This window comes from Rhinolophus hipposideros (genome assembly GCF_964194185.1).
Source record: "Rhinolophus hipposideros genome assembly, chromosome: 3".
Taxonomy (NCBI): domain Eukaryota; kingdom Metazoa; phylum Chordata; class Mammalia; order Chiroptera; family Rhinolophidae; genus Rhinolophus; species Rhinolophus hipposideros.
Window position 1 is genome coordinate 48422786 of NC_138049.1, and position 22523 is coordinate 48445308.

Here is a 22523-nt window from a genome sequence, read left to right on the forward strand (position 1 = left end):
GAGCGCGCCGGGCCGCTCCGGTCCCTGGAGTGCGCGCCCCAGCTCCCCGCCGCGGCGGTTCACGCCCGAACGCCGCCGCCGGTCCCGCGTGTGCCCCGCTGAGGGGGAGGGGCAGGCCGGGGGTGGGGGCGGAGGGGTTGTGGTTCCACTGCAGCGGGGGCTCCTGTGTCCTTGTGCGGAAATGACACACGGAGTCCCGTCACGTCACGCGAGAGCGCAGCGCACGGACACACACAAAGAGAGGGGAAAATACACGGCGCCCGCCCGCCGCCCCCAGCAACTCCCCGGGCCGCCCCGACCAGGCCCTCCGCGCGCGGCCCCCACTCCTCAGCCCTGCGCTCCCCCGCACCCCACGTGGCGCCCAAACTCGGCGCGGGCCCGCTCAGCAAAGTACAGAACTCGTGTCCCAGGTAAGTGCGGGGCGGATCAAGCCGGCTGCGCGGTGGCGGCGGCTCCAGGGCAGACGGACGGGAGAGTGGCTGCAACATCCATGCCGGGGTGGGGGCGGGAGCAGGGGAGGGGACGAAAAGGGGGGCTGCCCTAAGCGCGCCCGCCGGGAGGAGCGCCCACCCCCACGCAGGGCCGAGCCGCCGGAGCGGGCGCTCGGCGCCCACGGGCTCACCGCGCCCATTGTGCCGCGCGCCCCTTTGTGCCGCTCGGAACGCCGCGGCTCCATGGCGTCCCCGGGAGCACGCGCGCCGCGCGGGGGCGGGGGGAACGCGGAGTGGAACGGTCCGTGCTGGCGCTGCTGCGCGCCCCACTCGCGCCGCACGCCGGCCCAGCACCCCCGCCGGGCGCCGCGATGGAGCGGCCGGGGCCGCCGGAAAGGCTCTGCGGAGCCCGCGGGGGCTCGGCGCTCGCGCTGGGCCAGGCTGCAGCGGGGCACGGCTCGGCGTGTAGAAGGGGGTGTCAGAGCGGAGCAGGGGGCGGGGACTGGAGCGAGATGCCGAGCGGGGCGCGGGAGGCCCGAGGAGCCGCCGCTCCAAAGGACGCTGCTTCGGGAGTCTGTAAATGGAGCGAGGCCGGCCCGCGGCGGCGGCGGCCGCGGCGGCCGGGAGCGGACGGAGATGGGCCCCGCCGCCAGGGGGCGCAGCGCTCCGTCCCGACCGTCCACGGCGCGGTTCGCGGTTCCCGCTGCCCGGGAGCTGGAGGCGGGCCCGGCCTTGGGTGTGCACCCCGGCTGGCGCAAGGCCTTCCCGTCCGGCCGCGGACTGGAGCCTGGGGCGCTCGCCGTTGCTCCTGACTGCCTTTCCCTCTCTATTGCAAACGTGATTTCCCACGCAGACTTTGCCCTCGCCTTATCGGTGAGTTGTGCAGTCCTTCCTGTAAGGACTTGTGTACCGAGACACATTGTTTTACAAGGTGTTTTTTCAGAGGTAAGAGTTTGATTGCTCAGGTGGCTTGTCTGGAAGAATTTTACACACCGAGGCTAACCAGACAAGAGTGCGCAAAATGGGGCTAAGCACTTAAGAGTCGTAAATGGTCAGTTTCACCTTTTTAAAGTAACCTGAATGCTTAACGTGTCACTACACAACACGTAAGGTGCCAGAACACTACAGCTGCAGGAAACTGAGGCAAGGAAGTGAGCTCTTGCTAGCTCAGTATATAAGCTAGAGGAGATGGAGGAGGTTCTTTTGGTGTCCACACCCCTAACCCCACCCCCGAGTTTGTTTTTTTAGCCTACTGTCCCTGGTTCATGGTTTTGTATCACCGTATAGGACCCTGTCTGCCTCCTTCACTCTCAGTACTGAGTTTTGCACAAGATTTTGTGTCTTAACCGCTTTACATCCCCAGTCACTAACTTAGTAGGTGCTCAATAAATACTTGCTAAATGGATGGACAGCCTCTTGGATTCCAGAAGAAACGTGGGGTCAGTGCAGCCTGAACCTGCTGGTGGGCTGTCTGCATGGCCTTGAACTGAAATTCACAGATAAAACCAGAACCTTTAAAATCTGACACTCAAAAACTCCCACCACTGAATGTGGTTGTTATCAGAGATGAAAAGTTTCGGGGTGTGTGAATTTTATAATGTAGAAACACATGAAGGTTGCCAGCCAACCAGCAAAAACAATTTGGTGTTAGTGTATGGGAGGTTGGGGTGTAGCATTTTTTTCTGGCATTTAATTTTGATGACAAGTGGTGATTATGGTTGCTACCCTTGTTTTTCATTGTGCCCATTATTGGCTAAATAAGTTTGGGGAATTATGTATAGAATTAATCTTTGGGGTGACAGAACTTTTTTATGGTCTCCTCTCGCTCGTGCTTACAGGGATGTATACATGTGTCCTTTCATAGAACTGTACACTCCTCTCCCCCCCAGAGTGAATTTTACTGTATAATTTAAAAAATAAAATTTAAAGTCCCCAAAAGCACACATGCCAAAAACACGGATATTTTAATGTGCTTTGTGAACCTCACCTTGCTCTTGCTGTGTCTTTTCCCCTCTAGATTGGACAGTTGCTCTTCTCCCCCTTCTGATGCTCCAGTATCTCTTTCAACATTATTTCAGCCCAGAGCCCTTGTGGTTTCTGGAACTACCGTGTTTCCCGCAAAATAAGACCTCACTGGAAAATAAGCCCTAGCATGATTTTTCAGGATGACATCCCCTGAACATAAGCCCTAATGCGTCTTTTGGAGCAAAAATTAATATAAGAGTGGGTCTTATTTTGGGGAAACATGGTAGCTGCCACACATGACCCCCACATGCCAAGCTAGGAGCTCTCCATGCTGGCTGGCACCAAGCCTTCGGTGTGCTAAACGGAGAGGTTCCCTCGGAGTGGTGGTGACTGCCTGGCATGTCCATCCCTGAATGACCAGACTTTTACAAACTGTTGCTTTAGAGCTGAGTTTTTCTCAGCAGCTCTCCTGGTAACATGCCCTTCCTCCATTTTTCATCCAACGTGAAACATAGGTATTTAAATTCAGCCCTCTTAATGTTTTGTTCTACCAAGGACCACCTTTCCTCTCGTCTGATTTTCAGTTATCATTGGCCAGTGAAACACAGTTGCATCAGTATCTACAAAGGTATTGGTTGCTCAGTTGAACATCATTTAATGGTCTTTCTTGTATGCAAGAGGCTGTTGGTTTGAGCATGGAGCTAGTAAATCAAAGGATGGAGGCTTGGGGTCAGGGGTAGTTTATGTATACCAGACTGCCCCAACTCTAGCTCGTGTGGTCCCAAGACAACCCTTGAAAAAGTGGGAAGTATAGTCAACTTGTGCCTCCTCGGAAAATTAGTCACCATTGTCCCGTCAGTCACATGAGTGGCTGCTAGGCTGTGCTGGCCCTCCTTTCCTCCTCAAGCCGCAGCTTCTGGATGCTACGGTTCAAGTTATGAGCAGAGTCCTGTGCCTCCTACGATTGATGTCTAAGGAGGTAGTAGCCCTTCATGAGGCGAGAGAGGGCTTACTAAGTAGAGCCCTTCAGCTGCAGAAGACATCGCATTTCGGCACATTCAGAAAAATGCAGCGTGTGAAGGCTAAGACACCACCAGGCTGCAGGCAGGCAGGGCTGTGCAGTTGTACTTGGCTGCCTGCTGAAAGATGACTTTGTGCTCTGAGTAAGGAAGGCCGTGACAATTACAGCTTTAGAAAAACTCGGGGAAATTGCCTTGCTTCTGTGAGGACTGGTATTTTTCAAATGGCATGTGCAGATGTGTCTAAAAATAAAAACAAATTGCAAACATGTCCTGCAAGTCCCACGGGCAGGGTGCTACTGCCAAGAGGGCTGGGTTCTGAGCCCCAAGGCTCCCAGCGGTTCCTGTGAACCCAGAGAAGGCCCGCAAGAGCCGGTGGCATGGGAACATTCTTCCCTGTCCTCAGGGATTTGATTTGATTTCACCCCCCCTCCCCTTCCAGTTTCTTTCATTTGAAAGAAACGTTACCAAACTTTTTAAAGCTTTAAGTCATATAATTTTGCAGTTTTAAAAAACAGTCATTGTTAAGATGCACTTTAGACATCTTTTTGTAAAAAAATCTTTATGATCGGTAACATTTACTGAGTGCTATGTGCCAGGAACTTTCTCCTTTGTAGTTTTCACAAAAACTCGAGGGGGTTCAGCTCCATTTTACAGAAGAAAGAACCAAGGCTTGGGTGGGTAAGCAACTTGCCCAGTGTTAGAAGCTAAACATAGGTGGAGCCAGGGCTTTAACCTAGTTCTCTCTCACCCAGAAGTTTAGTAGGGATTTCCATTTTCTGTGAGACCAGCTACACATGTCCCTACCTTGGGGGTCCGAGGCCCCATCTGGCTAGTTGACTTGCTCCCGCATCCGAGCCCAGCCTCCAAATGGATGATCAGCCCGAGTGGCGGTCATGCCCCATTGGGTCCCAGCTCTTTTGGGGAGTCTGCAATAAGACCATCAACCTGGACTCCACCCTACTCCTCTTCCTCTCCTTGCTCTCTGCATCACCCCCCTCTCCAAGTGAGGCAGACTGCCGGCCCTCTGGTTTTCTGTCTGCAAAATAAGAGGGTTCTTGTGAATATGGCGTGGACCAGCATGAGAAACACTTAGATCGCGGAGCCAGTGCTCCATGGATGTCAGCTGCAGCCCTCCCCTTCTATGTTTCATTTTTAAAAATCAATATGACGTGCAGGAGAGAGGTGTCAGGAAGTCAGATCATGTGATGTGACAGTGAGAAAAAGATGAAGTAAGGTTTAGTTAGGTCTTAGCTGAACTTTTAAAATCCTTGACTATGTTTTACTACAAATAACACCTTTCAAATGGTCTGCTCATACTCTCACTGCTTTCCCATTTGTGTGTAGCAGCACTCCACAGCCACCGTCCCATCTCAGAGTTCCAGTCACCTTCCTCCTCTGGGGCTCTCATCCTCAAGGAGACCTTCCAGGGCTGAGAGCTCGCTTCACTTTACGTCTGGAGACATGACTTGGAGGTTGGGTAGGATTTGCCCCTGAGTGGCCTGCGGTCAGGGCTGCAGAGGCCAGCTCTCCCTGGACCTGCACCTCAGCCCAGTGGTGAGTCCTAAGTTCAGTGGACATTTCTGATTTAGTGGGGACAGAATCCTGAGTCAGCTGGCTGGGATTTGAACCTCGAGGTTTCAGGAAGCCCAAGTACTTCCCATTTCTGGCTTGCTGTTTGTCCTGTGTGACTCCGGGCCAGCCACAAGCCTCTGGTGCCTCCGATTAGCCTAGTGCGGCTCCCACCAGAGAGGTCTGGTTGTTCTCTGCGGAGTGGCCAAATCTCTGAAAAGAACTTGCTAGAAAGGAACCCAGGTCTCTCCCCCAGGCTCCTCTGGACAGCGCTAGAGACCATTTTCATGTGGAAACCTGTGCGACATTTAGGGAAGAGACTAATGATCCTGTGAGGACCAAGGGCTTTTCCAAGGCATCTTCATACCAGGTGTGCCCTGCTCACATTGCTGTGGTCTCGCATCCGGTTCCTAAGAGGGAAAATAGCCCCTGAGTCAGATTTTTGTGTGACTCCTTACTACCCACTTTTAACCAGTGACCTCACTGCACTCCTCCCGTGTTCTGTGGCCAACCACTTCTCAGCTCCCCAGATCTCACCTTCCGTCTCCCCCACTGCCGCCTGCTGCTCCACCTGGAGCCAGGGCCCTTGGGGCAAGCCTCCCATTGCCCAGTTTGGACCAATTTTGAGGTGTCCTGGAAGGAGGGTTCCAGGTAGGGGTCACAGCATCTCCCACCGTGCTCAAACATGATAACCCTGGAGAAAGGACCACATGTAGCAGTCATCTGCCATCCAGAATGCAGAAACCCAGCTGCTTCCTCTCCTGTCCGTTAGTTTTCCTAGCAGCCACACACCCTCCAATGGACCGGGCTTCAGCATTCAGCCTGGATCCCTGATCCAGAAGACTTGGTCTAGGTAGGTTTAGGTTTTTGGTCTAGGTTTTTCCCTCCTCCAATGAAATTTGATTTATTTTGAGAAGTACTTCAAGTATTGGGCAAATGCATTGATAGAACCTATAATACATGTACCAGGAAATGACATTTCCTTAGTGTTCAAAGCTGATCTTTTCATCTTCTTACTCACACCTGGCTTTGTGACTGAGACTTTTTTCTGATCTCCCCCTCCACATACTGGGGAGCTTTGTATACCTTCAGAAGCAACAATTCAGGGACAGTTATGAATTGAAAGGTCTTCACTAGTTTGTCAGTTGTTAGGTTGTTTCTTAGAACATCGGTGTTTTAAATGTTTTAAAGTTTATGATTTGATTTTACATTCTGGGCATATGCCTGTTTGTGGACATAACTTAGAATATGACCTGACTAGTAAAGATTGCTATACTCCTGTTTTCATTTTAAAAAATTTCTTTTTCATTTTTAAAGAATTACATGCTCACTGTAGAATATTTGGAAAGTAGAGGAAAATATAAAGGGAAAAAAATTACCCATAACCCTCCTAATTGGAAATAATTACCATTTTGGCGTATTTCCTTCTAGCTGCTATATGGCATTTAAAAAAATTACCTAGTTGAGATAGGCCCAGTGCACCCAGAAGTACGTTGTTAGGGGCTCGGTAGCCCTGTAGTGCACAACTGATTTTGAATCTTTACACACAATTTAATGCTTGGCTCTTTCTGTCAATAGAGGTTTTGAAGTCATGTGTTGAGAAAATGTGTAGAAGTTGACTTCCCAATTTTGTGTAATGGGAATAACAGTAGTGACCAAAGATGATCTCAGTCCAGGTCACGTTGAGTTTGTTGTCCCTTCTGTTTTCTCTGCAGCTTTTTGTGGAATGTGTCAGTCACTAAATATGGCTGGTGGTTACGGAAGGCTTACTCTGCCCCAGGCGTAGTCTGACCAGAGAGTTCCTGCCTGGACTCAACTTAAGATCATCTGTGAAATAAAAGCACCTGGCCCAGGTGCTTTGCGTTTCTGGCCTTTGCTTATTGTGGTGACTACATGTCACAACTTTCAAGTGTGTGAGGCTCTGTAAAGTGACAAAAGGAGTTGGTTATTGGTCTTTATCAACTGAAAGTACAAAGAAGGTGAAGATATGCCCATTAAACACTGGCAAAGTTATTTCCGAAGTAGACGTTCTCCTCCCTAGAATTTGCTTGGATTGACATTATTTCTCCCCTCCCCCACGAAGGAAAAAGAGTCTCTGTAGGTATATGTTAAAGTTTAAAATTATTTGTATCCAGATCACACAATTATAAGCATGGGTGGTCTGCACAGCTGTGGCTCACAGCCTGTGTTTACTAGATGTGAGTTACAGTTGTTATAGAAACTCTAATGTAGTATCTTCTAACCTTGGGGTTCTGACTGCTCTTTCCTTCCTGTTACTTTTCTCTTTTGACGTTGACTCATCCGGCCCTCCACCAGAAGTTCCCAGAGTTCCATCTCCATCCTCCGGGTCCTCCCGTGTATCGGTTGTGATCCCTGTAAATAAGCCGTGCAGTTCGGTGTTCATTCCCTGTGCAGAGGACACCAGCAGCTCCTGTCACACAGCGAGGCATGTGGTCTGCCAAGCACAGGTGGGGAGACTAGGGGCCGCTCCTGACAGTATAGTCTTAAGCATGTTCCTAACCTTTCTGAGCCTTGGGTCCCACCCCTGTAAAACAAGATGGTCTCTGAGGTTCCTTTGGCTCTAAAACTGTGCCTTAGTTTCCTCACTTGTGAAATGAGACTAACAAGAGTGTCTAGCTCCTAGGATTGTTGGGTTAAGTGAGTTTACGGTAAAGCTTTTAGCACAGCACCTTCTGTACGGTGTCGGCTATTGTTTCCATTGAGGTTCCCTGGGGTGAGGAGTTGAAGGGACCGGCACAGCAGGATTTCTGCCTCCCTGGAGCTTTGCCACACGGGGTAGGTCCACCCTCTGCTCCATTAGTGCCCTCAGCACTGCCTGTAGCCAGGGGACATAGCAAGCCCATCAACATGCCCCTTACTGGGTTTCAGCCCCTCTGTGTCTCTTCCCAAAGAAACTACTCCAAATCCTTGTCTCAAAATCTGCCTCAGGGGGAACTCAAACTAAAAAAAGAAGTAAAATTTCCATGATACATTAAATGAAAAAAGAGCAAGGAATGGGAATCTTAAACCTTTTATTCTCAGGATCCTTAAAAATTATTGAGGCCCCCAAATAGCTTTTATTTATATGGGTTATATCTATCAGTATTTACTGTGTTCGAAATTAAAACAAAAATGTTTGAATATTTATTCATTTAAAACAACCATAATAAATCCATTAAAAGTTAATGTCCGTTTTTATGAAAAAAACTTTAAAAAAAAATCTTAGTGAAAAGAGTGGTACTGTTTACATTTTTGCAAATCTCCTTAATATCTAACTTAATAGAAGACAACTGAATTTTCATATCTGCCTCTGTATTCAGTCTTTTGCAAACTAACATATCATATAATCTCCGAATAACTCTCCATACCTGAGAGAAAAGGGGCAGTGACATCTCAATGTTATCAAGAAACTAGTTTTAATCTCATGGACCCCCTGAAAGGGTCTTGGATGTACTGCTTAACCTGTTCTCCAAAAAGACAAAAAAACACCATGGCTATTAAAAGGGTCATTTTCCATGGTATCACTACTCCCACTGTGGTCAATTTTCAGCTACCAACTGACTCCACTGACTCCACTAGTAGTGGAGTTAGGGCTAGAGCCAGTGTAAGCTGGCTGCAGTGCTCCACTGTGTACGGAGCACACTTTGAGACCCACAGACACACCATATCTCTCTAAGACAGGAAAAATAATATGGTTGCCTCCAAGACTGGAGAACAGTGGACTTTTTAAATTCAAAAGGTATGAAAAGATATTTGGTACCTTTTATACCTTTTGAATTGTGTTTCATAGTCCAAAAGAAAAAAAGATTTTTAAGCATCTTCCTTTCTTAAGATGAGCTCTAAAAATGTAAATTGACCTATAGTTGTAAATCTTTCCTGCTTTCCCATTTCTTTGTGGCATCTCTTAGAATTGGTTCTTTCTAAGCACCAGTGAATGCTTCTCACTTCCTTATCGTCCTCTCCACCCCCCTTTCTTCACAGACTTTCTTCCCTGCTCAGCATCCCTTCCTCCCCAAGCCAGGTACATGCTGATATTCGGGATTCAGACTCAGCCTTATGTCAGCCCGAGACACAGAGGTAGCTCCGCCAGCTATCGCATTTAATGCAGCCAATTTAAGCATCTTACCCTTTGTAGTTTGATGTTTGAGTGGCTAGAGCATCTTACTTGTGAACATTGGGATTACCCTCCCTTTTGTGCTTTTTGTAAACTGAAGGCTTTTCTAATGACATTCCAGTCTTCCCTCAGCCACAAACAGAATTACACCTATGCATGGAAAATTGAATCTTGTCCATTTCACTCCATGTAGAAGGATAGAGACTAGGAGGCATTTTAATAAAATTATATACACTCCTAAAATCTCTGCACCATTGAAAACCTTTCTGTACCAGTGACAGTCACTTTGCCTTAGACTTCCTAAACTAATTGTTGGGGGTGGGGGGAAGCATTTCACTTATTGGATTTGGATTAACCACTGGAGATTAGTCCTGTTTGAGAGTTATCCACCCATAGGTGGTCATTGATGCCTTAGAACCTGTGGTATTTTAACCAGAGGCAGCAGCAAGCTACACAGGTCCCATTGACATGACACACATCTCCTTCATTCGCTTAAGTCATCTTCCCTTGTGCTTGGTCATGGGTTTCTGAGGGACATGGATTATCCACTCCTTGGGGAGAAAGCTGATTTTGAGGGACATGTGGAAGCATGGTTAGATTGTCTCACAATTTGAGACGTGTGGCGAGAAGAAGAAGAGGGCTTTGCAGAGGCGATTGCAATGCTAGCAGCCTGGGTGGGCGGGAGCTGTGGTGGTTGGTAGCTCCTACATAACCTATAGTTAAGTAGCAGAAGGAATTTCTGTGGCATGCTCGGCATCTGAACACTCACAATCCACGCAGGATGAGCAACCCTGTGACCTTCATCTGTCAGATGACCGGGAAATGGAGGTAGCAAACGCAATACCCAGTCCCTTGCCACCCAGCCCTGACGTGGATGTGCTGTCACGACGTCAGCTCAGGACGCCTGAAGTGACCCACACATCCCTCTGGTAGAAACTTCTGTGCTGTGCAGTACTGTCTATTTATAAGCACCGAGCAGACTGGTTTTCCAGGTAGCTAGCTACATGGGGCGAAAGGAGATTTGGATGCTCCCGCTGCTATTGGACCGAGAAATCCAAGGCTGGAAATTGGCCCCTGTGTTCATCCGAAGAACCTTCACAAAAGAATGAGAATTCGCTTAGTATTTCCTTTCCTGATGGCTGATACACACAGACTCGGTTTGAACCCTAGATCTGCCACTCAACAGCTATGTGACCCAGGGCAAATTACCTACTCTCCATTTCCCCTTTCAGTATTCAAAAATTTTATTTCCGTAATCAAAATGATATAAAAATATTTTCCACCTTTACTGAGGTATAGTTGACAAATAAAAATTGTGTATATTTAAGGTATACGCCCACAGTTTACTTACAGGTGGAATTGAGGTTAAAATGGCTCAAGGTGAGACCGAGGCACATACCACGTGGCCAGCTGGCACCTGACATGCAGTTCATGGGGTGCAGATGTTAATGAGAACCCTCATCTCTCCCCCAACTGCACAAGCCAGATGCAGTTGTGGGTTTTCCAGGCCTTGCAAATGGGAAATTCCTCAGCTTCCCAAAGAGCATGGCTTCCTTTGCTGGCTGGGAAGGAAGGGGCCAACCATACTGTGTTCTGGTTTATTTCTGTGTTGGTCTAGCATCTGTCACTGGTCTATAAATGAACACGGAGACGTTTTCCAAAGCAGATGCAGTCTGGGCATCTTGCATGCCCAGGAAGCCGACCGCCCCTTCCTCCCACCTCTCTCCCACCATGAGCCTTCCCAGCGCCCCCTCTGCCTTTCCTCACACTGCAGCTGGCTCCGCTGTGTGCTGCTCCGTCATTTTCTGAGAATCACTGGAGCTCAGAATTCAGGTGCTCGCTGACTTGCCTGCTATAGTGTCACACGGTGATGGTTGGGAAAATACCCTTCCTGCTCACTGAGTCACATCCCGGCAGAGACCACACCCAACTTTTCACTCCAGGCCCCACGTTGTCAGCCTCCATGGGCTCTGCGCTGCTCCTGAGAGAAATGCGGGTGGGCGGGTGTAATGTTAGATGACCATACCATCCTTGCTCAGCACTTCTGCTTCTGTCTGCTGTGTTTTTTCATCAACTCTTGTTTTCTAGGATTCACTCGTCCTTTAAATGCTTTCTACTCAGCCAGAGTCTTTGTGGTTTTTCTTTCACTGTGACCCTTCTTTCCCTCCAAATAAAACATCCACCATCTCCTCCCTTGCCCACCTTTTCTCTCCAGAATGTAATTTGTTTTGTACACTGTACCCTCTCCACCAGCCCTTTTCTCACTCTCCCCATCTGTTCTGCTGCTGCTCACCTCTGCCCTGGATTTGAAGGAATGAGTTATGTGACCGTGTGGCGGGTTTCCAAGGGCAGTTGCCACACTCGGGCCTTCAGGTGAAGCCTGAAGTGTGTCTCCTTGAGAGGCCCCCGGACTGGGCTGGGAATCAGAAGGCCTGAAATTCTGCCTGACGTTGGTCAATCCTTCTTTCCAAAACACTGTTACAGGTTTCCCAGGCCATGCACAGGGGAAAGTCTCACCTACCTGCCTATGCTGCCCCCCCAGAGACACTCCGGTCAGATAACATGAGGTTTATTTGCCTGGAATACAATGGAAATTGTATTTGCTAGAATTCACCTCTGGTGAAATAGTTCTTGGACTATTGAAGTTGACTTATTGTATATTTTCCCTAATTATCACTTTGTGTATTATCTTTTCCAGGTAGGGGATAATCCAGTAAATAGGAATTATTTTTAGAGTAATTTCAGCTTCAAATAAATCTCACATTTTCTTATCCATTTCTCTGAAAATTAGTAATACAGGGATGAAGAGCATTGTGCCTGTTATATAGTAATTGTGACCCACTGAGAATAGTGCATCACCTCAGAAGCACTGTGTGAGTGGTGGGTGCTGTTACTAGTGAATGGGGAAGTCGTCCTGTGCGTGGGTCACCCAGACTCTCCCTGCCCGCCCCACTCCTCTTAGTCCTGTTCTCCTGTGATCCTTAACCAAAATGGGACTCAGTATTTGCCGTTTTATTCATCAGTGTGGGAACCACAACTCCTCAATGTCATTAGTAAAGGCTGTCACATGTGTTCTTTTCTAATGATACTACCTCATTTATGCTTCATACTATTTATGGACATGCTGTTCTATCATTTGAGGCATCTTAGAGACTTAATAGTGCTTTTAATCATGGTGTCCATTTCATTCCAGTTGGGACAATGGGAGTCAGGAGCCAGCTCTGTACTGGACCCTGTAACCCATACAGGGCACCTTCCATCCTGCCTGCCTCCTTCCTTCATCAATAAAAAGAAGAGTTTGGACCAGACTATGGAGCTCGAGAGCTTTAAAAACCCACAGTGCCTCTTTCTTTAAAAGAGAAAGTTGTTTCTGAAGGAAGGGCTAGACCAGCACCATCCAATAAAAATATAATTCAAGCCATAGATGTTATTTTAAATTTTCTAATAACCACATTAGAAGAGGAGAAATTAATTTTAATAAAGTCATTTATTTAGCCCAATAAATCCAAAATATTAACATTTCAACATGTAATCAATGTAAGAATTATTAATGAGATAGTTTACATTCCTTTTTGCTAGGCTAAGTCTTTGAAATCCACAGTGTATATTTCACACTCAGAGCATGCCTTGATTTAAACTAGCCACATTGCCAGACCTCAGTCGCTATATGACTCGTGGCTACCGTCGTGGGCAGCACAGGTCCCTTCAGACCACCTGGAGTCCTAAGACCTCAGCTCAGGTCCACAGGATCCATAGCTTCCGTCCTTGGTCAGCCTTTTCATTTCTGTGGCTGGAATTTATAAAGCAGAGGCTAACAGATCATTCATACTCTGGGGTCTTTACAAAAGATTATCTTCTCAAATAACATTCCTCTAGCTCTGTAAGTGTCTCTCAGTTGAAGCTTTAAGACATGTTCTACCCACATAAAGTCTGGGAGAAGTGCTCCCAGCAGGTGCACAGAAGGCCTGGCTGCTTTGAGCAACTGCAAGCAAGAAGAAGAGGATACAACTTTCCATGATGCCACAGAGCATTGTCAGCTTAACCTTGTGTTACAGGGAGTCAGGGTAGGAAGGGGAAGGGAATTTCTCATGGGTAGGGAAAAGTAAGAAATGAATCAAGCAATAAATCAAGACTTTGTCTTTGTCTTTTCATTTAGTGGAATAGAAGATGAACTCAGCTGAATTCAGTGAAGATGTAGAAGAAGGTAAAAAAACCAAAACTTATTAAAAATTATTATGTTTTTAGGTTAAAATGTGTATTTAATGGCCATTCCATCAAAATCAAGCAGAATCATATTTCAAATGTATTATATGTATGTACATATGTGTGTGTGTATATGTGTATATGTATAGTACTTTAAGGTGCATTTTCAAGTTTAATTTGGGCTTCATTTCTTCTTGGCTGCTTGAAGTTTTCTTGAAAATAAAATTAACATAGAACGTTCTGAGGTTGATAGCCTCTCATACATTGGAAGACAAGATCCTAACAATACAGCGTATCTTGGATACATGGGAAATTTGAAAAGCCATGTGTAATTTCAGAAAACTTAATACCAGTCATGAAAAACACTTTCAACATAAAATTTAGGCACTCTATACTTTGGAATAGCCACAAAATATTCCAACAAGAATATTAATGCACTTTGTGACTACATCTACTCAAAGATAATTCTCAATTAAAATCTATCCTTATTAAATATTTTAAGTTAGAGCCCATTATATTGTGATAATTACTGTCAACCAATTAAAATTATTTTTAATTTAATATTTTTATTGGGTCATACATTCACATGGTTCAAAACTATGAAAAAATACAAAATGAAAAAAAATCGATGAAAAGTCTCCCACCCCTGGTTCTCATCCCCCTGCACCCACACATCTGTTATGAGGACCTTACCTATCTTTCCAGAGTTCTTTTTTTAAAAGCATCATTAAAAAGATAGTATTTGTTTCTCTCCCTCCATCTCCTCCTCCCCATTCTCCCCCCCACCACAGTTTTAAACAAAATGTTCTTGGAACATGGTTTTATTGTATAGCATTCGTGTGGTAAGATAAAAACTGCTTGCTTGGAAGGCAGAGTTTTATTGTGACTAGGCTTTATTATCTGAGTGGTAGTGTCAAAGGGCGGTCCACAAACAACCTGTCGCTCAGGGAACCGCGCTGATCTCCCAGCTGCTCAGTGCTCCTCCCGCTGAGCCCTGTCTCTTCTCTGCCACAGTTGTGAAAAATAACACTGTGAAGGTGGAAACGGAAACTGAAGATGCTGCACTGGATTGCTCAGTGAACTCCAGGTCTTCAGAGAAACACCCTCTGGAGAGCGTCTTCATAGCCCTGCAGGACTCCAGCAAGCGAAAGCCGGGTAGCAGCGAGGGCCAGCCGGACTCTGCCCCCAGCGTGAAGAGGCGGCGGCTGATTCCTGAGGTGAGGTCCCAGCCCCTTCCGTGTCTGCTTGGTTCCTCAATCTCTGATGAGACGCTGAATCTCTGCTCGTGGGATCTGGGCAACTCGAATCCCTGGGGATGAGAAAGCTCTCGTTTCAGCTGTCCCATCTCTGGCTTGAGTGTCTAAGAAGTGTCATTAACTGGAATGTTGTGTGTGTCTGGATTCATTATGGGGGGAGGGGTCTTTATAAGCATCAGCTTTGGAGTTCTTTGTTTGGCTGTGCTCTATAGGGAAAGAAAGCTTGTTCATGGCAAACCTATATTCTACATGGTACATGCTTAATGTAGATTCCTGGAAAAGGGGAGGTTTAGCAGGTCTTTTCCTAAATGAAATCCATCTTTTATATCAACGAGGGGAGCTTGTTGCCTGAAGAAACTCTTCAGTGCATCTTTTTGTCAAGTGGGGAATTTTTCTGTATTATAATTGTTACCCCTAAGTTATCTGTTTTATGAATTTGATTTATTTCTTAGTTACCTGCTAGTTATGTTGAAAACTTTGCTGAATTCTGAGAGAGACAGAAAATGGAACTGACATGGTGGCCCCCTCTAGTAGCCTATAGTCCAGATGGGAAATCAGACATGTGCACAAACAGTGAAGACTGAGGGGGGCGGGGGTGGCTTTGGGAGACGAAGAGATGGCAGCCTGGGATGCCTCGTCAGTGAGTCTCCCTGGGGACTAGCAGATTACACCTTAACTCCTAAAACTCTTGGAACATTTTCCCAAGCTCTCCAGCCCAGCCCCCCACCTCTCTCTGGGGGACCCAGAGAGGCATTTCAACTTCTCCATGTCGGTTCAAAAGAGTCTCCGTTTTTCAAGGTTCATTATCATTAACCAGAACATACCAGCCTGAGGCTCTTATGGTTGTTATTAGTTCACTTTAATTCTCCTCTATTAGATGCTAGGGCAGATCTAAATAAGTTGGGAATTTGGGGATTTTAGAGACTTAGTGAGTCTTCAATAAGTGAAAGCTGTCCTTTAATTAGCAAAATGATGTTAAGATTTTCACCAGAATTTAAATATACGTTTACATTCCATGATAATGAGGACTAACCTTCCACATCATGAAACATTGAGTGATGCACTGATTTATTTGGGTTTTTTTCCCCCTCAAACAGCTTTATTGACATATAATTCACATATTATAATACAATTCACCAATTTAAATTGTACAGTTCAGTGGTTTTTCATATATTCACAGAATTGTTCAATCATCACCACAATAAATTTTAGAACGTTTTCATCACCCCACAAAGAAATCCTATACCCGGTAGCAGTTACTGCCCATTCATCCCTCCTCTAGTTCCTGGCAGCCACTAATCTACTTTCTGTCTCTATGGTTTGCCTATTCCGAACATTTCTTATAAATAGAATCATACAGTATGTGGCCTTTTGTGTCTGCTTCTTTCATTTTGCATAATGTTTTCAAGGATCATCCATGCCGTAACATGTATCGGTCTGTCTATTCCTTTTTACGGCCAAATAATACTCCATTGTGTGATATACCTTTTTTTTTTTTATCCATTCATCAGTTTATGGACCTTTGGGTTGCTCCACTTTTTGATTATCATGAGTAATACTACAGCCATACATTTTTAAAAATCTATAATGCCCAGGGAAAAAGTTGAATTTTTTTATATGAACATTTATATGAACGTTTATATGAACATTTTTTATAAAGGATTGATTAGAAATATCTCACCCATGACTCTGGCTGCCTAAACCAGCCACTTGTTGCATATCTTGTGACAGGGAGAAAGTTTCATTTGTGGGTGGAGGTTTCCAGTGCAGTAAATAGTGTCTGCAGGTTAAATCTAAGATTCCCAACTGTTGAGATACCTGCCTTGGTAAATGAAAGCTACCAGTTGGTTAGAATAACTTCTTTGAAAAGCATTTAACCATTCGCTTTTTCTTATGTTTTACTTTAAACCATAATTTATTATCCTTTGCCCTAATGATTGATATTTAGATGTTTCCACTTTTGTATTATTACAAATAATGCCCATTCATATACATAAACCTACAGCCTGTCTGTGAGTGGTTTTATGGTTTAGATTCCTAGAGGTTAGTCTGGAAGTGTTGAGAGTTTGAGAGGCAGTATGTTAAGTTCCTAAAGGAACTCTTGAAAATATTTTCTTCTGTGTGTCATCTGTTTATGACCAATCCTACAAACTCCTTCCAGTGTGCAAGTAAAGCCAGAGTTAAAAAAGTGGAACATGAAGTTGAGTGTATTGATGCACTTTTGCTATTGACAAACTTCCCCGCTCCACTTACAAAAAAAAAAAAAGAAAAGAAAAAAACCGCCACTTTAAACAACCACTGTTTTATTTATTCACAGTTTGGTACTCCAGGTGGTGGAGGTTCTGATTTGGGCTGACATGGTTGGGGCTTAGTCTGGGATGACCTCATTCTCGTTTCTGAGGTCTCCCCTGGGCTGGGGGGACGACTGCAGCTTCCCTTTATGCACTTTCCCATCCTCTAGGGGGCTAGTCCAGGCTGGTGCATGTGACATGGAAGAGTTCCTGGGAGCAAGAGGGCAAGCGCTGGAGTGCAAACACTTCTCAGGCCTCTGCTTGCATCACATTTGCTAATGGCCCAATGGTCAAAGCAAGTCATATGGCCAAACCTAGACCCAAAGGATGGAAAGATAAGACTCCACCCCTGGTGGTAAGAGCAACAAAGTCACATTGCAAAGAGGCTTTCACACAGGATGGGGGAACTAGTATGGCTGTTTTTAATAACCCACCACAGTAAGAAAGAACACGCTCTTGCATCAAGAAGGGATTCTGACCACGTGGAGCCTGGATGGTGGCCTTTGGGGACAGCCCGAGGTGGCCCTGCTGCCTCAATGCATAAATGGTATCAACGCTTTATCCCTTCATTCACTACATTTTTGTTGTCCCAGCATCACAGAGAAGGGAGCACCTTCATATTCTTGGGGACAGAAAGGGAAGAAGGTTCTCATGATTTGTGTTTTAGTTGAATCCTTCAGTATGTGAAGCAAGTCCGGAAAGATCTGGCACTGGGCTGGCACTCCACCCGAGGTTCGTGGAGGGGATTGCCCACACATCACATGAATGATGTGACAGTTTTGAATGCTCCTCTTGATCTGGTGGGGCCGGAGCTTCTGGCGTCACCCAGGAATTCTGTCATGTTCAGAGAAAAGGGAACCAAAATGTATTTAAATATTTCTGAGATGATTGGTGCAATTTACATATTCTAATTGGTTACATATGTTTACTTTTCAGTGGATTGGCTACAGTTCTAACCCATTAGATTTTGGAAAGGAAAAGACATGTTTAATCCTGGTTTTTGTTTTGGGTGTTTTATTAGCTTTGTTCACTTTATTAGCTTTGTTCATTGAAAGTGAGGTTGATATTCCTGCATCCCTTCCTGTTCTGTAAAAAGAACGTATGTAAGTATAATCCTTTTGAAATCCTTGAGCTCCTTGTAGAAAGGTATCATGTGATTTCAAAGCAGTATTTCCTTTTACAGTTCGTATAAGTTGATGTGTCGGTAAATCAATAGCCTCCAAACCCTGGGGATTTCAGAACAATCTATGAAATTATAGAATATGTTGATTTTTCAAAATGGTATAGTCCTAATTCAGAATGAATAATCCTTTATTCTTCTCCCCTTGAATTTTCTGTGATCCTTCTTACCTATGTGGTGGCAGGAGTGGAGGCGGAGACAGGGAGTATATGCGGCTTTTTAAAGCACTTTCATCGCAGGGTGAGACCAGAGGAACCGGGACGCAGAAACAAGCAATAATCAAAAAAGCTGGAAAGGAAATACATTAACAGTTATTGAGTGCCTACTCAGCAAATAGCACCATTCCATATTTCATTCAATCCGTGTAAGAAACCAATGATGAGAGAATCAGTGTCTTCACCAGACAAGCAAACCTCAGGCGTGAAAGTTAAAAAAGACCGCCAGGATGCCACCTTGTTCTTGGTGCGAGGTATCGGGATGGATTGGCACACTCAGCTCCCTGCTCCTCGTCCAGGGAGGTGAGCCGCACCTGCTCGGATCCAGCTCACATGGATAGGAAATACCAGAATGAGCTTAGACGCTGAAGTCAGATAAAGGGGCAGTTCACCGTGGGGCTTGTGGCCACTTATGTGACCTCTCAGATTCCTCCCCGGTGAGGCGGGTGGTACTGCTCACCTCACTGTGTGGATCACTGAGATGCCGGTGAAAGAGCCCAGCACAGGGCTGCCTCACGTCAGCCTTCAGAAAGGTTGACTTACTGCCCCCCACCGTCATCTGCAACTCCCACTCCTGTGGTCAGTATTCAGCTGCCTCCCTCCACATAGATCAGAATGAAGATGACACGGAATTACCAAGCAAAGCCATCTGACGCTCTCTAGATTGAGCACCGCTGAAGTCAGAACATAGACCACCCTTCACCATTTTCTCCTAACCCCAAGGGAAGCGGGGAGGGTTTGAGTGGGAGCCCTGGTGCTAATGGTTCAGAATCGGATCAGTGCTGACGACTTATTTATGAGTGACATCTAGTAAAACACTAAGAGGAAAAATAAAACCTCCCTCAAAAAATCTAACAAAAGGCTGTATAAAGACTTAATTGGCGCCTGCACTGGAAAAGCCTTCATAGCCAAACACAGCAGATGTGGAAGGTGAGCAGCCAACATTTTCATTGGTAATCATCTTTTTGTTCTCGGAAGTGGGGGCGATATTCAGGAGCTTCAGGAGCTGTATGCCAGGCAAAAGTTAACTTTGCTCTCCTGGGGGTTTTTGTTTCTTTGTTTATTTTTAATCCTAAGGTGTCACTGTGGTTTGTTTTTCAATTAGAGAACAGAAATGCCATCTTGTTCGTTCAGTGCAAATGTACTAAACACCTCCTAAGTGTCAGTTACTGGATACCAGATGGAGATGGATAACAGTTTCCACAACAACCATAGCGGATAGGTACGATGGCCATTCCCATTTTCCTGAGGCTCAGGAAGCCGGCTCCATTCAGAGCTATGCACTGAAACACCTAAGGGCTGGGAGGTACTTTGTACGATGCTGTGAGGAGCGTTTGCGATGTCCTGCCCTGATGTTTTGCCAGCTCTTCTTATCTTTTTCTTCTCCCTGCCGTTATCGTTGCTGTATCTCTCCAGATTCTTATTTTTTCAGGCATGGTAGCACATTCTTCATCCTCTCCATACACAGTTGGTAGTATAAGGATGACCCAGAAGGTAAAAGCCACGAGGGCATAGATTGTCGGGCTTCTTCCCGTGTGCCCATGGCTTTGCACAGTGTCTGCCGGATGGTGACTACCCAGTAAAATTTGTTGGCTGGCTCTGGGTGGTAGCGAGCTCTTCCAACCCTTACTGCTGACTACCTCTGGTCATTTGATGGTGATGATGATGATGATGATGATGATGATGAAAAAATTTTTGTTGAAAATGAAAAAGGTAAGCATCACCCCTGCCTCGATTATTTGGAGGAGGTGGTATTTTGCATGGTCTGCCTTTGATGCTATATTCTCAACTCCCTATTCTCGAAGACATGCTGCTTCCTTGGTGTTCCAGTTTGCTGACTCCCTGGGCACCGTTTAGCTACTCATCATTCATTGAACTGAATTCAGTGACTGCTGTTGGATTTGGAGTCCTGAAGAAGATGTGTAGTCCTTGGAGGATCTCCATGGTGACCCAATCTCTGGGATGACGCTAGGCACGGACACGTGGAATCTCTCCTAAATAGTCTGCTTACCCCTCACTTATAACCCAACATCAACCTCTTTTTGTTCAAATTCTCTAGCTGACAGATTTGGGCATTCCCTCCGGAGTCTGAGGGTGCTGGTGGTGAATGAAATGCCCTGATCAAATCCAGGATAGATGCTGGCATGGCAGAGTTCCCATATGGTTGGAAGATGAGCCTCGGAGAATCGGGAATGGTGTCAGCCAGACACCCAGTGCCAAGTAGCACAGATTTAAAGATTTCCTGATACTCCTAGACAGCTGAGCAGAGATTTTATCAGCAGCAGCAAATGAAGCCAGCTCATCGTCGGCTTGGCAGCATTTGTGGAATTAATTGAAGCACTGAGTTGACAGGGCACCAGTGTGGGGATATCTAAGAACTTTTCTCTTTGGTTCTGGTGTTGTGTTTTGTGTTGAATTGTGTATCCAAGGTCTTTGGGAGTGAGGAATGTTGCCCTCTGCTGGGACTTTAACTTAATTTTTTTATTGAAGCGGCTTAGCCAAAAATGTTTCTATTGATGGCAGTGTTTCTAACATGCTTGGTAGAAACTGACATATTTTTATTAATGAGGCTGAATATGGAGAGTTATAGAGGGGATTTCCAGTTCCCATATACTCGGGCCTTCTGCCTGCTGTGGGAAGGTGGAGGAGTCAAAGGACTTCTGTTTGTTGTTGGTATTCAGACCACTCACCCAGAAACTTTTCCTGGTACTCTACTTTCTAGCTGGGGATGAATTAGGACAGATCTCCCTCTACAACGTGTACCCTTGCTGCATGGCCTAGGAGTTTCTGGTGAGCTCTTTGCACAGGATCCTTTGTAAAATATGAGTGGGATCACTTGTAAAGCAAAGGCCCCTTTTCTAAAATCACTACTAATGCAGTTATGATTTCTCTAATGATTGTCATTACAAATTAAAATTTCTCTATATTGGTAAAACCTCGTGGTAATTTCATGATCCCATGGGACCTCCTAATTGTTTTGGTGTAATGGAATTTAATGGTGAATAAGTTATTAAAAACCTGATTTACGTTCTACAGGGATTAGCCAGTAAGGCACTTTGAATTTATTTTGGCAGTGCTTTTCAACAGTGATCCAGAGCCAAACCTATGTTATAGAGAAATACAGCTCACATATATGGATTTATAAGCATGTAGGTGCACACAGAGAAATGACACCAAACTATGTGCAGTGCACTCTGGTGTTTTCTATTTTCTTTTTTTTTCTTCCTTCCTATCTCTTTTTTTTCTTTCATACTTCCTCCTTCCCTCCCTCTTTTCTCTTATGCTACTCATGATACATCGAATCAGTTTCACCATTTACTAATGATAACCCACCGTCCTAAACACACTGCATTGGGGATAAATTTTCAACCATCTTTATTCTTTTCTCCAAGTTTCTGGGTGTGTGTGTGTGTGTGTGTGTGTGTGTGTGTGTGTGTGTGTGTGTGTTGCTTTTGCTCTGGCTTGGGAATAACATTATTTAATAATAATCATATTGTAATAATAAATATTAAGTACTTAACTATGATCAGACATGGCTCAGTGCTTTATATACATTATTTCATTAAGTTCTCAAAACCCCCGTGAGACAGGTACCATTATTTACCTCTGAGTTACACACAGAAAGCTGAGATCTAAAAGGTCACATAATGTGACCAAGGTCACACAGAGGACAACCTGATGGTTGAGCTGAGCTCTTACCCACTCCTTTCATCTCTACAGTCATGTTATTCATGAATCGAGTAGCCTGTCTGAACAGCTCCTCTTTCTTTTTTAAAAATTATTATTATTTTTTTAACTTTTTATTTTAAGTGTGTTTTTCCAGGACCCATCAGCTCCAAGTCAAGTAGTTGTGTCACTCTAGTTGTGGAGGGAGCAGCTCACAGTGGCGCATGTGGGGATCGAACCGGCAACCCTGCTCAGAGCACCACGCTCTAACCAACTGAGCTAACCTGCCAACCCTGATAAGTTTTGACATGTGCATATCAGTGAAGCCATCACCATGACCAACATAGTAAACATACCCATTAACCAATACCTTTAAAGTTTCCTTGTGCCTCATGTATTCTCCCTGTACCCGCAGGTAACCACTAGGTAAATTTGCATTTTCTAGAACTTTATGTGAATGGGATCATACATTGTGGCCTCTTGTTTGGCTTCTTTTAGCACAGTTACTTTGAGATTCATCCTGAATACCATGTGTCAGCTCTATTTCTGAGTAGTATTTCGTTGTACAAATATAATGTTTATATACTTGTTAATAAAAATTTGGGGTGTTT

At 45.4% G+C, this 22523-nt stretch overlaps 1 protein-coding gene across 1 annotated transcript in view; it reads left to right on the forward strand.

Annotated features, from left to right (window-relative positions):
• Window positions 1–216: 216 nt before the first annotated feature.
• The window catches only part of BEND3 (BEN domain containing 3), a 28307-nt gene continuing 6000 nt past the window's right edge, over window positions 217–22523 (forward strand). Inside the window, exons 1-3 of the mRNA XM_081044838.1 lie at window positions 217–410; window positions 13258–13305; window positions 14319–14521. Coding sequence (XP_080900964.1) covers window positions 13269–13305; window positions 14319–14521 — 240 coding nt within the window. The 5' untranslated portion in view covers window positions 217–410; window positions 13258–13268. The remainder of the gene's footprint in view (window positions 411–13257; window positions 13306–14318; window positions 14522–22523) is intronic.